The sequence below is a fragment of the Folsomia candida genome, unplaced genomic scaffold (assembly GCF_002217175.1).
Source record: "Folsomia candida strain VU population unplaced genomic scaffold, ASM221717v1 Fcan01_Sc010, whole genome shotgun sequence".
Classification (NCBI taxonomy): Eukaryota; Metazoa; Arthropoda; class Collembola; order Entomobryomorpha; family Isotomidae; genus Folsomia; species Folsomia candida.
The window spans coordinates 2,227,390-2,240,633 of record NW_019091202.1 but is presented as its reverse complement, the minus strand read 5'-3'; the positions used below and the strand labels follow the sequence as shown (position 1 = coordinate 2,240,633).

General features: G+C 39.0%; 2 protein-coding genes across 3 annotated transcripts; one reads left to right on the top strand and one right to left on the bottom strand.

The window, feature by feature from the left end:
- The first annotated feature begins 367 nt into the window (after nucleotides 1–367).
- LOC110854724 (solute carrier family 35 member G1) lies at nucleotides 368–4,840 on the top strand. 2 transcript variants are annotated; one of them, XM_035855506.1, is made up of 7 exons: nucleotides 368–554; nucleotides 635–780; nucleotides 1,281–1,473; nucleotides 2,197–2,375; nucleotides 2,629–2,871; nucleotides 3,239–3,597; nucleotides 3,910–4,840. In XM_035855506.1, the coding sequence occupies exons 1-7, from the start codon at nucleotides 383–385 to the stop codon at nucleotides 4,025–4,027; spliced, it is 1,410 nt and encodes a 469-aa protein (XP_035711399.1). In that variant the 5' UTR covers nucleotides 368–382; the 3' UTR covers nucleotides 4,028–4,840. The 2 variants fall into 2 exon arrangements, with proteins under 2 accessions (XP_035711399.1, XP_021958875.2); XM_022103183.2 differs by having other exon boundaries at nucleotides 457–780.
- A 413-nt stretch (nucleotides 4,841–5,253) lies between these two features.
- Nucleotides 5,254–8,094, bottom strand: LOC118436813. Its single transcript, XM_035855438.1, has 5 exons — nucleotides 8,016–8,094; nucleotides 6,224–6,385; nucleotides 5,898–6,131; nucleotides 5,678–5,800; nucleotides 5,254–5,590 (listed from the first exon to the last, which is right to left on the bottom strand). Exons 1-5 carry the CDS (start codon nucleotides 8,092–8,094, stop codon nucleotides 5,403–5,405), a joined length of 786 nt encoding a protein of 261 aa, XP_035711331.1. The 3' UTR covers nucleotides 5,254–5,402.
- Nucleotides 8,095–13,244: the final 5,150 nt, after the last annotated feature.

Sequence of the window (13,244 nt, the reverse complement as noted above, 5' to 3'; positions counted from 1 at the left end):
TGCAGGTTAAATATTCACAGATACTTATGTATATGCGACCTGTCCTTGAGCAGAGATTTATTCGTCGGGCATAAAATATCTGAGCTTTTATGGCACATCTTTACTAGTAGTAAATATGTAGTAATTGAGGTGGCTGAGGATAGTGTAAGATTTATACTACATATGTATTTCTGTGATTGTGCAGTTGCAAATATATGCATATGTAAGTTATACATATATTTAATACATAAATATGTAACTGCAAATGTATGTGTGTACCTTTATTCAATCTGATTAAACAAGTTTGAGGTGGACATCGACAAATAGAGTTTTTTCTACAGCCGCAAATTTTATGGGCATTCGTGGAACACGTGCTTGCAAATAAATATGTGCATATGTATGCATGTATAAACCACGATACTTGGGCCACCTGGCTCAATGGAAATTTTTAAAAGCATGCAGCAAGAATGAGGACAGAGATGGGCCAGACTGGTTGGTATATGCATACATATTTAATTTGCCAGCTTACTGGGACAAGTATTGGTCAAGTTTTCATAAATATATTTTAACCAAAAGTGAGCACAAATTAAGATGTGTGTAACATTTGTGAAAAGTTTGTGATTTTTTTAAAACTCAATCATTATGTCAAACTCAGCCCCAACAAACGTGCATTTCCCCTCGAGCGCGGGGAACGTTAAGGAACCCATCCGAAGCGGTCACGACAACCTGGGCGCAACGAAGGACGATGGCGACGTGTTAAGTGTGATCGTACCAAGAGATCCGATTCTAGGAGCGGAGACGGTACATTACACCTTAATTCTTGTCAGGTTGATTTGCTGCATTAGTTTATGGCTTATTTTTTCTTGGCGATAGAAGTCCCTGTAGGAATTATAAGGGTATGCTACCCTTGGTTTTTGGGTATTGGGGTTTTGTGGGTTTTGGGGTAGAAAATATTAGCAATTCCTACGGGTAGTCGGGGTCTTGAAACTTAATAAAGTTTGAACAGGGCATTGCTAACAATTCTACAAATTAATTAGTATTTAAAATTTAGTTAGTAAGCTGTTTTGTTGCGAAATTACTGAAAAAGCAGATTATTTCCATAACTTAATACACTGACCCAGTTTTCACTTCGAACCCCGACTACCCGCAAAATGCGTTTTGTAAAACTACGGGCTTCTCCTTACCCTGATAACTACAAAAAAATAGAGGACAATATGTAGTCCTCGGCGGATTGTTACCATATTATTTAGAGTGTGCTAATTTATGTAACATGATTTAGGAACATATTTTATGTATGTTAGATTTCAATCTCTCCTGTACGAAACTGTGGCATCGTTTTGGACCAGGAGAAATCGAAACAACCGAATACAGATAATAAAACAGTGAAGAAGTCTACTACCCAGACGGGGAAGGAGGGGTGGAGAAAATTCGGGGGGATTATTTTCGGAGTGCTATCCTCCCTCTGTTTCTCACTTACTTTACTCCTCGCTAAAGGTGAGGTCAACTTGCTCACATACAATACATATTTAGCAAGATAATGCAGTCTGGAATATTAAATATTTGCTTAAATACAAATTCGACAAAATTGTTTACTTAAATGCATGGAGATTTTGCGAAATTTGTCAGCAATATATTTATTTCTACACTCTTAGCAAAACTTTATTGAATCATCACCAAACGAGCCTACATGACTTAACCAAATTGTGATAATATTTACCCCACATTGTGACAAATCTTCCCCACAATGTATTAAATCCTCACTATCCAGTGTTACGTTTACACATTGTGGGGAAGATTTGTCACAATGTGGGGTAAATATTATCACAATTTGGTTAAGTCATGTAGGCTCGTTTGGCGATGATTCAATAAAGTTTTGCTAAGAGTGTAGTAATTGTAGGGAAATATTGGGGGCATTCGTTTCGAATATTTACGTGTATATTCGTTCGCATCCAGATTAGAAAAATAGCTAATTAATTGGTTCTGAAATCATATATAGTGGAAAGTTCATCCGGTGGGAGGTCCCATCTTATCAAGTGGCAAATTTCAGCTAAATAAGTGGGGCATTAAATTTAACCCAAAAAAAATCGGAAAAAAATTTGGCTTCAAAATTCATTTGCGAAGTTGTGCATCTCGAAATTTGGTTCTCAAATGTTCCCCAATTTACTGCAAACACTATGTATCTCAAAATGTCTACAAATTCATATTTTTTTTGTTCAGTTCTCCGAGAGCAGTACGATTATCACCCGATTTGTGTCACTATCTGGCGTTACGTCGGCATTCTAGCGCCAGCCATCCCGATTTCTATTTATTACCATTTTTGCACTTCGGAACCCGTGTTCGACTCGGTTTGGCCGATGAGCAATGTGAAAAACTTAAAACATTGCTTAGCATACGTGGTGAGCCAGATTTTCAAAATTTTGCAATATATTCAAATTCACACTCTTAAAAATCATGTTATCTTTTTGACAAATAAGTAAGTCCACCATGAATTCTGTATTAACTAAACTACACTAAATCCTTATCTCTTTATGAATTTAACGTTACTCTGGATTTACTATAGTTTAATTAATCCAGAATTCAGGGTGCAGTTACTTATTTGTCAAAAAGATAACATGATTTTTAAGAGTGTATCCAACTATGATTTTGCAGCTTCAAGGAATTTCCGGCTGTTCTTCAATAATTTTCCGCTTCTACTCCCTCGAGTACATCACTTTGGCGGACGCTTCAGTCGTGTCGTTCTCGTCGCCCGTCCTCGTCGCCATCCTCGCCCATTTCTGTCTCGGCGAAAAATGTTCAGTCGTCTCGATCTGTGTCGCGATTTTGACCGTGCTTGGCGTCATGGTCATTGCCCGGCCACCCCTACTCACGAGTGGGACACCGGACGATGCAAAGGTCAGGATAAGAGCATACCTGTTCATATTCATTTAATGAATAGAGAATGAAAAACTAGTCAGTCATTGTTCAACAACAATTCATTTATAATTCATGAATAATGGGTGAATAATTTTTCCCAAATTTTTGAATGAATGAATATTGAATAAATATTTATTCATTTCATATTCAAGAAGCATGAATTAGTATTTTTATGCTATGCGAAATACATAGGGTTATTGAGAAACATCACTAATAAGGCGAATTTGAGATAAATTTAAATTAATGCAAAATGAATAATGAATAAATCTTTATTTTCTAATTTAGAATAGATGAATAATGCTTTCCAAATTGTCAATCGAATGAATTTTGAATACTTTTTGAACAGGTGTGGATTGGCGTGCTTTTGGCCGTGGTGTCCCTGGCGTGTGGGTCGGCGTTGCTCATTTTAATGCGGAACATCAGACAGACCCATTTTTCGCTTATGCTGCTCGTCGGGGGTGGTTGGGGGGTGGGGCAGAGTGGCGCCATGGGGTGGGCTTTGGACGTGCTGAAGGTTCCAGATACAATTTGGGTCTGGAGCTTGCTCGGATGTTTGGGTCTGATGACATTCCTTGGACAGATAGGGATCATAATGGCGCTAAAATATGAGAATGCCGGCCCCGTCGCCGTGATCCGGAGTAGCGAGGTGTTATTCGCGTATTTATGGCAGTTGCAGTTCTTCAGCATTTATCCGGATGTTTATTCGTAAGGAAACTCTTAAAAATAATGTTTCCCTTTTTAAAAATAAGTGCAATCTATGTAAATTACATTATGTAATTTACATGTTAAGTAAACGATACCAAATCCAGCATAACCGTTACCCTTAATCAAGTAAAGTTTACTCTGGATGTAGTATAGCTTATTTAATTTAAGTTGGTGACTGCAATTGCTTTTCAAAACTAGAACATTATTTTTAAGAGTAGATTTTACAACTACTAGTGAACTCGAAATGGACTGTATGGAAGGTTGTAATGACAGACTTTAATTATGTATGACACATTTTAATATTTTTCATAGTGCGGTTGGAGCCTCAATAATAATTTTCTCCGTGGTTGTCATAGCAACCAAGTCGTGGGTTGCGGGATTAAGACCGGACAACGTCCATCGGAAGAGATTGATCTTTCTAACTAAATAAATTTTATATGGCTTTATTTTTCAAAGTTTGAAGTAAAATATAAATATGTAAATACATCATTGTTTTTCCATTCTCATAAATAAAAATAGATTTTACATGAAAACGTACATATATATGTAAATATTCATCTGATATAACTATTAATTTATTAGCAAGGAGGTAAAATTAATTTCGGAAAATGAAGGGACGTGTAACTAGTGAGCCAGGTAGCCTACCCGAGATAGGGTCAAAATACCCACGGATAGTCGGGGTAGTCGGGGTTTTCAAATTTAATAAAGTATGATAACAGGACATTACTAATTATTCTACAAATTAATAAGCTAGTAAGCTAATTAATAAGCAGCTTTTCTGCAAAATTTCTGAAAAAGCAAATTATTTTCCCAACTGAGGATGAGTACATAAGACACGGACTCAGTTTATCCCCAAAGACTACCCGTAAAACCCCCGGGTATGGGTTTTCAATAGCAAAACCCCGGGGGTTTTCCATACCCTGCTTCCCCCGCTCGGTAAAGTTGTACGAAATAATTTTTACGCATACTCTCAAACTGGACTAACTCCTGCTATTTCTTCTTTCCTCTAAAAATTCTATAAGCATAAAAAATTGATCAGATCAAGATTAGTGAACATGAGAATCCGTATAAAAATTTAAAATTCTTGAAAAATAGACAAACAGAAAAATAATTTTATAACAAATATTTATTGCTGGAACAGTGTTTCAAATATTTATAACAAGAAAGCATGTCGAAATTTATGTACGCTACAATTTGTGTAACACTTAAGCAAAATTAGAATCAAATTTATGCAAAAAATAAACTCCTTTAATGTATGTGCATGTGTAATATGTTGCACTATTTATGTTGCAAGTAAATCATTAAACTTAACACTGCACGCAAATGGAGTATGCATATACAATTGCCCACTAAGAATTTGTACGTAATTAGCTAATTAAATTTCTACCTGGAGATAAATCCTTTCCACCAACAACAATAACAATAAAGTAGAAATAATGAAACACTTAAGAAATTTGTTCAATTGCGTATCTGGAGACCAAGATTAAATTAAATTTACCATTAATATTCGTATATTATTGAAATACATGTTTTTCTTTATTAGACTAACATCTCTTTAACAAGTCTGGTTAATACGATGATTGACAATTTATAAGTAAATTATTGGATTAAATCTATCAACATAATTTCGTACAGACAAATATGTATGTACACAGCTCCAAAATTTATGAAATTGTGTAATTATTCTACAAAAGCCAATCAACTATAGATCTACTGACTGATACGGATTTTGAATTCTTCCCAAAAAATTACAGAAATTTATAGTAATCGAAAAATGAAAACTCAAAGCCAAAATTACTAAATTTCTAGAACGGAAACGACGGGAAGTTTACTGCTGTCAACATGGTAATTCCTGGTAAAGACGAGAACTGCTCTTTTCCTAGAATGCCCTTGTTTCCGCCCAGGCCCCTTACAAAAACCATGGTTTGATTATTCTCCAGCGGTTCGGATGTCTTTAGTTCCAATACGTTGACATCTCCATTTGTTAAAATTGCTTAAGAAAACAAAATATATCTTGTCGTTAACACTCCATTACTTCATCGCAATGAAACTAATTAAATGTGGACAATTAATTTCTTACCAAGTAATCCGTTCACTGTACAAGGTGAGGATACGCAACTAAAAATATACAAGTGGTCATTTAACTCGATGCCACCGCGAAGAGAGAAACCATACAACGACAGCATGGAGGGCTGGCGTAATCCTATGAAGTGCACAAATTCATAATGCATTACATACAAAATATAATTTGCACCCGATTTGTGCTATGTACATAAATATATTTCTGCATGTGCACATACCTCTGGAAGCAACGGTACCTATTACAATACCCGGGGTTGATGACACTCCTTTTCCTACAATTTGTACCGCAACTTCGTCCATGTCAGAGTTACCGGAAGTAGCAGAAATTGTAATCCCTGCCTTGGCGAAAAGGTCTTCCGGCCGGGAAGCCTTACTTTGTCGGTTAACTGCGTTAAAACCGTCATATGCGGAGCCACGCAAGGTATCAATAAAACTGCTTGACTCGTTGGCATCTACACAACGAGAAACCAACAGTAATATAAACTTAAGGAGACAATTTTAAGGAGAAAATTAATAGCGATGTATGTATGTATCTATCACTTACTTAGTAGAGTGACATTAAATGAATTAATTGAGTCCAGCGACGCTAAGACTGCAGCCAATTTTCTGGTTAGAAACGTAACATCCAGGCCCCTTAATTCATGTCTTCGACAGACTGGCACAATACGCCCATTTCCTTCTGGATCCAGTGCTGTTTTCAGGTTGCCTGGAACAAATTAAAATTTTATCATTTAAAAGCCTAAAAACTACTTCCGTTTTACTGCAGCCTAACTAAATACAAATTCTGTCGCCGTTATTTAACTTTAATATTGCAAACCTGAGTATGAAAATGTACAATTAAAACGTTACGACGCTTGCCTGGATTGAACATAATTATCTTGAAATGCAAAAAAATATTTTCGTACACCATCCTGTTGAGAAATTGCCTGACACTTCACAAAACTTATGAATTACATTACGAGGTTTTACATGCTCTTGAAATAAATACACCAAAATGTTGGCGATAGCATTGTCCAAATTCCACCCGTCAAAAGGTCTTTGTTCCTCAAAATTCGTTAACGGGGTGATCCCCATAACTACACTTACCACTGATAGAGGGTGTTCCGGAAGTAATGCAACTTTGGTAAAATGCATATATGCAAGGGTATCAATTTGCCCCAAATTCGAAATTGGGTGAATATTGTAGTCCACACATTTATCTAGTAGAATCCGAAAACCAGAAGTCGATATCTCTATCCGTTCCAAAATGAGGTCAAATACCACCAAGCAACTCGCAACCATCGTCTGCCACTACCTCGAAAAAGTGGTTACGCGCTCCAAGAAATTGAGCTGTGTTCACTTTAAAAAATAAGAAATTCCAAAAGTGACGATTTGTTGTGTTATACTAAGGTATGAGCTGCAAAAAACGACTAATCGCAAAAAATATCTGGTCGGTACATTCGTGTGGCAGCCCCGAAAGTAATAAACTTCGTGTAGATAGAAATTTGTTATGTCGGAGCGAAATTCGCTGAAGTACTTGAAGTTCTCACCGAACACCATACATTATTTGAAAGCTTAGAAGTTGGACATCAAATCCTAGAAGGTTCTAGAAGCTTATAAATATAGTCAAAAGTAAAATAAAAGTAGCAAGCAGGAGGGCAGAAAAAATCCTTGACCTGAAGTAATTAAAATTAACCAAAATTGATCGTCCTGTACAAGACGATTTACTGCTCAGATTATCAAAATGCTTTTATTTGCACATAGTACAACTCTCCCACCTTCAAGAAAACCATTTATGCAAAACTGGAAATTAAATATAAGCCAAAGTATCACGCTCCGCCTTAAAACGGATCAAATGCAATTAACATGGGATAGGTGAACAACGTTCCCAAATTTGTCAAATACAAGACCTATTGAAAAATTTTAGTTCCTATCCTAGAAAAAATATTGTAATCGAAAAACTTCAGTCAAAAATTTGAACTTATTTCAACACATGTGGTCAAAAATCTCAAAAAAGGTGACCAAAACAGTGGCGAAGCACTAATTGTGAGCGCCCAACAAAAACGTCTCCAAATTTGGCGGGAGGGGTGTACGGACCATTGGAAGCAAAACTTAATTAGCTTTAACCTTTGTCCCTCTCTGACCAAAATTTCGCTTTAAAAAATTCATTCGTTGAGTTTATATGTGCATTTGACCAAAGTTGCATTACTTCTGGAACACCCTCTAATACTACCACCAACAACTTTAGATTACCCATAATTTCAGGAATTTCAGGAATATTTTTTTATAAATTGTACAACGCTTATAAAATTAAGCTGCTGTCTAAAATAAGATTTAAGGTTTTAGTAAATACTTACATGGGAAGGGGGATGGAATGAATCCAGAAAAAGTGGAGAATATGATTGTAAGTATGAAGGGAATCGATGATAAGGACATTATTCAAAATATCTATGATTGCAGGTACATATATATGTATCTTCTCTCTTCTCCAACTTACAAGGGATACTTCTGAGGTACTCGTCGTGCCCACCGAATCCACCATGCTCTTCATAATATGCTAAGACCCTAAGCAGATGAAGGATCTAAAATAAGATCTTAGATCCATCCATACTTTCGTGCAAAACTCATATTCCGCGCCGTGACGTGGCGCCAAATTTAAAATCCCCAACCTCGACCAATTTCAAACCTCCATAAGTTTTGCATTTTCCATAATTTTGTGCTTTAAAAGTTCAAACTTTGAAGAACAAAACATAATCAAATTTAATTTTTGATATATTTGACAGACTTATTTGACGAATCCCCATGATTAGGAAAATGTCAAAATTTTCTAAAATAAATTGAACCAAGAATTTTTTCGAAGAATTTGACTGCACTAGAAAGTTGAACTCTTGTCATAATTTTACCCAAAAATTCTGGAAATCCGTACAGATTATCAAACGGTGTGGCGATTTTAAAGTTACATAAGAACATTTAAATTTGGCGAATATGGCGCAAAATATGAGTTTTGTTAGCAGATCTGGATGGATATTTCATCAAGGATACTAATAGATTCTAAAAACGTAACGGGTACCTTGGACACGACGGGCACCTCGGAAGTTTTCCTTGTGAGTCACGTATTTACCACCAATGTGATTTAATGGTTGGATCCCTCCCTCACTTACATACAAATATATAGATGTCTTTGGTGCAAATGTATGTACATCTCTTTCACCTGGACCAAAGACGAACCAATGCATAGTAGCAATATGTACTTGCCTTGTTGCATACACATGTAAGTACATATGTATGCATTATCCCCCTATGCTGATATAGGTATATGTACGTATATACACATATATGCGCGTATGTACGTACATATATACTGCTTATGATTTCTACGAGTATGCCAATTTACTCAGGACTATGTAAACAAGATATGTTTGCATAAGGCTACGATCCTTCACCTTGAATATAAGAATATTAACAAGTGAAATTTTGAGTAGTCTTAATATTCTAAAGCGTATAATATTTAATTTCATATCCAGAATACTTGTTATTTTTTGGGTGGTCAGGTATCGTCAAAAATTCATAAAGGAGGTGTGCTAGTGTAGCAAGATAAATAGTACTTATGTAATTTCTCAGAATGGAATATTCAAGATCATCCCCCATTTAGAATTTCATGAGAGAAGAGAAACGCTTAAATAATTGTTTTTTGAAAATCTTATGGCAATTTTAAGCTTTTGATAATACAAGAAATTGTGACCATCGTAATCATTGAATGCTCCGATAATTTGCTTCATTTATTGAGTTGGATCTGCTTGAACTTGCATGATAATATGCAATTATTGTGAATATTAAGTTTGTGCAGGTCTTCTAAGGAAGCTTGTGGCATCACGGACGATGGTGAGTCACCATTGGTGACAGGATGTCGAGAGATTAGAAAATCTCCAAACTCCCTACCTAAAAAACTGAACCGAATGAATCTTGGGATGAATGGTCAATGAATGCAATAGCTCCGGGAAAAGTTTATTGCCTGCAGCAAAGGCTTAAGGTAAAGGCAAATGCTCCACGTGGTATAATTAACCGTTTGCCTTTTCTCATGGGGAAAAGGGTATTTCCCTTTATTTGAGATGTTTTGGTTCAAATTCCTCCCGAAGAAAGTACATATTTTTATTTTCATTAATTAAAATACTTTTTTTGGGCTTATGGAATCCTAGCACGATAAATGTGTATCGCGGTGACGATATACACCGGATCTTTGGCTGCGGATGTACAGCATATCAGGACATGTTAAAATTATTACTGGAATTTTAAATAGCAGTATAAGAATGATACAAGATATGGTACATATCGTCATATCTAAAATAAGCGTAAGAATGGCGCGTATGCTTCCATAATTCACGTGCTGTAATTGTTACATAAAAATGAATAAATTTGCATCAAGCGTAATAAAACGTACTGCCACAAAGATAAACATCTGTCGCATAAAGGTGTGTCGCATATTTGCAATACACTCTTAAAAATAATGTTAACCTTTTCAAAAATATATGCACTCTGAAAATCCATATTAAGCAAACTAAGGAGGACAACCCTTCACCGACAGAATCACCGATCTTGATGCCCTTTGGATATGTTGTAGCACTGGGTGAGTCTAGCAAAAGTGAAGACGGATTTCATTCCATGGCCCCATTTACGCTTGCCAGACCCACCCACTTTTGCAATTCTGCCCAGTTTTTTTGTTATTTTACAAAAAATAAAATTCACCAATTTTGGACACCATGTCAAGGTGAGTGAAGTGTGCTACACCCACCCTGACATGGGAGGAAGTGCCTGCTCCCAGGAAAGTATTGGGTTGTGGGGGAGGGAGAGTGGGAGCGAGAGAGAACTTTCTCCACACGAAATATGTGGAGAAAGTCCTCACCTCCGACCTCCTCCCTTTTGCAACCCATATATTTATATTAATTATATAATTTTAATTATATGGACAGCCATAAGCCCAAATTTTGTGGGCTTATGGCTGTTCTACATTATTTTACTCACCTCTCTCTCCAGGAAATCAGCAGGAGAGGAGGAGATGGAGGAGGAGATCCTCAAACCTGAGGGCGAAGAGGGAGATTTACTTCTCCCCTCCGAGGTTGAGGAGTCACTCCTCTCTGATGAGGCGCATCTCCCCTCTGCGGATGCAGTGAGTGGAGGCCAAGGGGAGGCGATGGAGATGGGGGGCGATGGAGAAGGACCATTGCCACCACCCCAAATCGCCACCAGTGCCAACAACCGTACGGTGAAGAGGAGGGCGAGGAGGCGGCGCGCGAAGGAGCTGCGGGCTGGGGGTGTGCCTTCTGCCCCCAAATCCAACGATGACGTCACTGCCACCGCCACAACCACCACCAACATCACGGCTCCAACCACTACTACAACAACTGCCACCAGCGCCGCTGCGACTGGAAGCAGGGTTTTCCCCTCTACCCCAACCACTCGGAGGGGGGGAACAGAGTGAAGAGGGTCAATCTTCACGAAATTGACCCCACACTCAAAAAAGACGCTGGGTCTTCTTCCTCCACTACCACCAACAACAAGAGAGGCAGGGAGACCCCAACCTCCAATAATCCGAGGGAGAAGAAGAGGCCCTCTACCTACCGGGAGGTCGTGATTGAGGGTAGTGAAGTGGTCATCACTTATAAAGATGACCCTCACCGCCCTCTTTCTAAAAAAGACCAAGAGGCCATCCAGGTAGGACTTCGCTCTGCCATCGATGCGGCAGCAGCGACAACCCTGCTCAAGTTTGGTGGACTTGTGATCCGGGGTGGGGGCATGGTTCTCACATGCCGTGACCCCACCACCAAACTTTGGGCTGAAGCGGAGGTGGACAAGCTTGAAGGGGGGAAATTCGCCACCAGTGACCCCAAACCACCGGAAGCGGAAGCAAAAGTGAGTTTTTGGGTCAGGGAGGCGACACAACCTTTGGCCAAGGTACTCTTCCCCACTATCTCTCGACTCAACCAGGGCATGGACACGACCACATGGAGGATGACCCATTCTATAAGGTCAGGTCAAGGTTTTGTCTGTTTTTGTCGTATTCCTAAATCTGGCGTGGCGGCCTTAAAACCGCCCGCCGAATTTAATTATTATTTTGATGAGTTGGTGTTTCGGGTAACTGAAACACCCCCTCAAAATTAACTTCGCGTCATAACCCTCACTCACAATGACTAACACTAACATCACTAATATTACACCATCACACTCATCTACATCTCTTCGAACCGGGTTGTCATCTTTTAATATGACAACCAAAAGTGTGAACTTGGTGCAAATTAACTTGCAACACTCAAAAAAGGGTACGACTTCTCTATGTCGTACCCTAGCAGAGTTGCAGACATACATATGCCTAATACAAGAACCGTACTGGTATAAAGGCAAAATACGAGGTCTGGGGGGTTGTGGCAACCTACATTATTTTTGTCGGGATGCCCACTCCAGCAGATCATGTATTATTACAAGTAGGGACATCAAAGTGTGGCCCTTGCTTGACTTATGCTGTAGAGATGTCACAGCCATCCGTACCCAGTGGGGGGGTGTTGGAGAGGTAGTGATATCCTCAGCATACATGGATAGAAACTATGCATGCCCCCCAGAGGAGATGCGTCAGTTGGTCTCATACTGTGAGACCAACGGTCTACCTCTGGTGATAGGGAGTGATACCAACGCACACCACACCATGTGGGGTAGCACCAATATCAACAGCAGAGGTGCACAACTATTGGATTGCATTGCACAGGTGGATCTGCACCCCATTAATAGGGGACACAGAGCCACCTTTGTTGTATCGAATAAGAAAGAAGTGTTAGATGTTACATTTGTATCCTCCCATTTGCTGGACCGGATAAAGGCCTGGTGGGTCGACGACAACGAAAGTTGCTCTGACCACAGGTATATTCGGACCAGCCTAAGCCTTGGTCCACCTGACCCTATCATCTATAGGGACAGGAAGAGAACAAGGTGGGACCTATACAAATCAGTATTAAAAGGACTAACGGAACTTGACCCTGCTAGGGCGTGCCCAATGTCATCTACGGAGGAGATTGAGGCAAGCGCTAGTAGGGTCAGTAACTTTATCCATAAATCATACGATGTGGCCTGCCCTGAAAAAGTACTCAAATCCAGGAGGAAGAGGGTACCTTGGTGGAGCCGTGAGCTGACTTCTCTTCGGAAGGAGGCTCGCAGGCTTTATCGGGTTGCCCGCTTCGGAGGAGAGGAGGCATGGGCGGAATACAAAGCTGTTCGTAACTACTACTCCTACGAAATGAGGAGGAGGAAAACTGCCTCGTGGAGAAGGTTTTGTGAGAGTGTCGAGGAGGCACCTGTTGCTGCCCGACTCTCGCGCATCCTTCGCAACGATGGCACAATCAAACTGGGATCACTGGACAAGAGTGATGGTGTTTACACCAGGACCCTTTCTGAGACCTATGAATTATTATTGGACCAGTCGTTCCCGAGGGACCCTCAACGGGTTCCATGGGAACCTGATCATAGTAAAGTAGATGATGAATCTATAAATCTGATGATTACATCTTCAAAAATCAGTAACATAATTAACTCGTTTGGCCCAC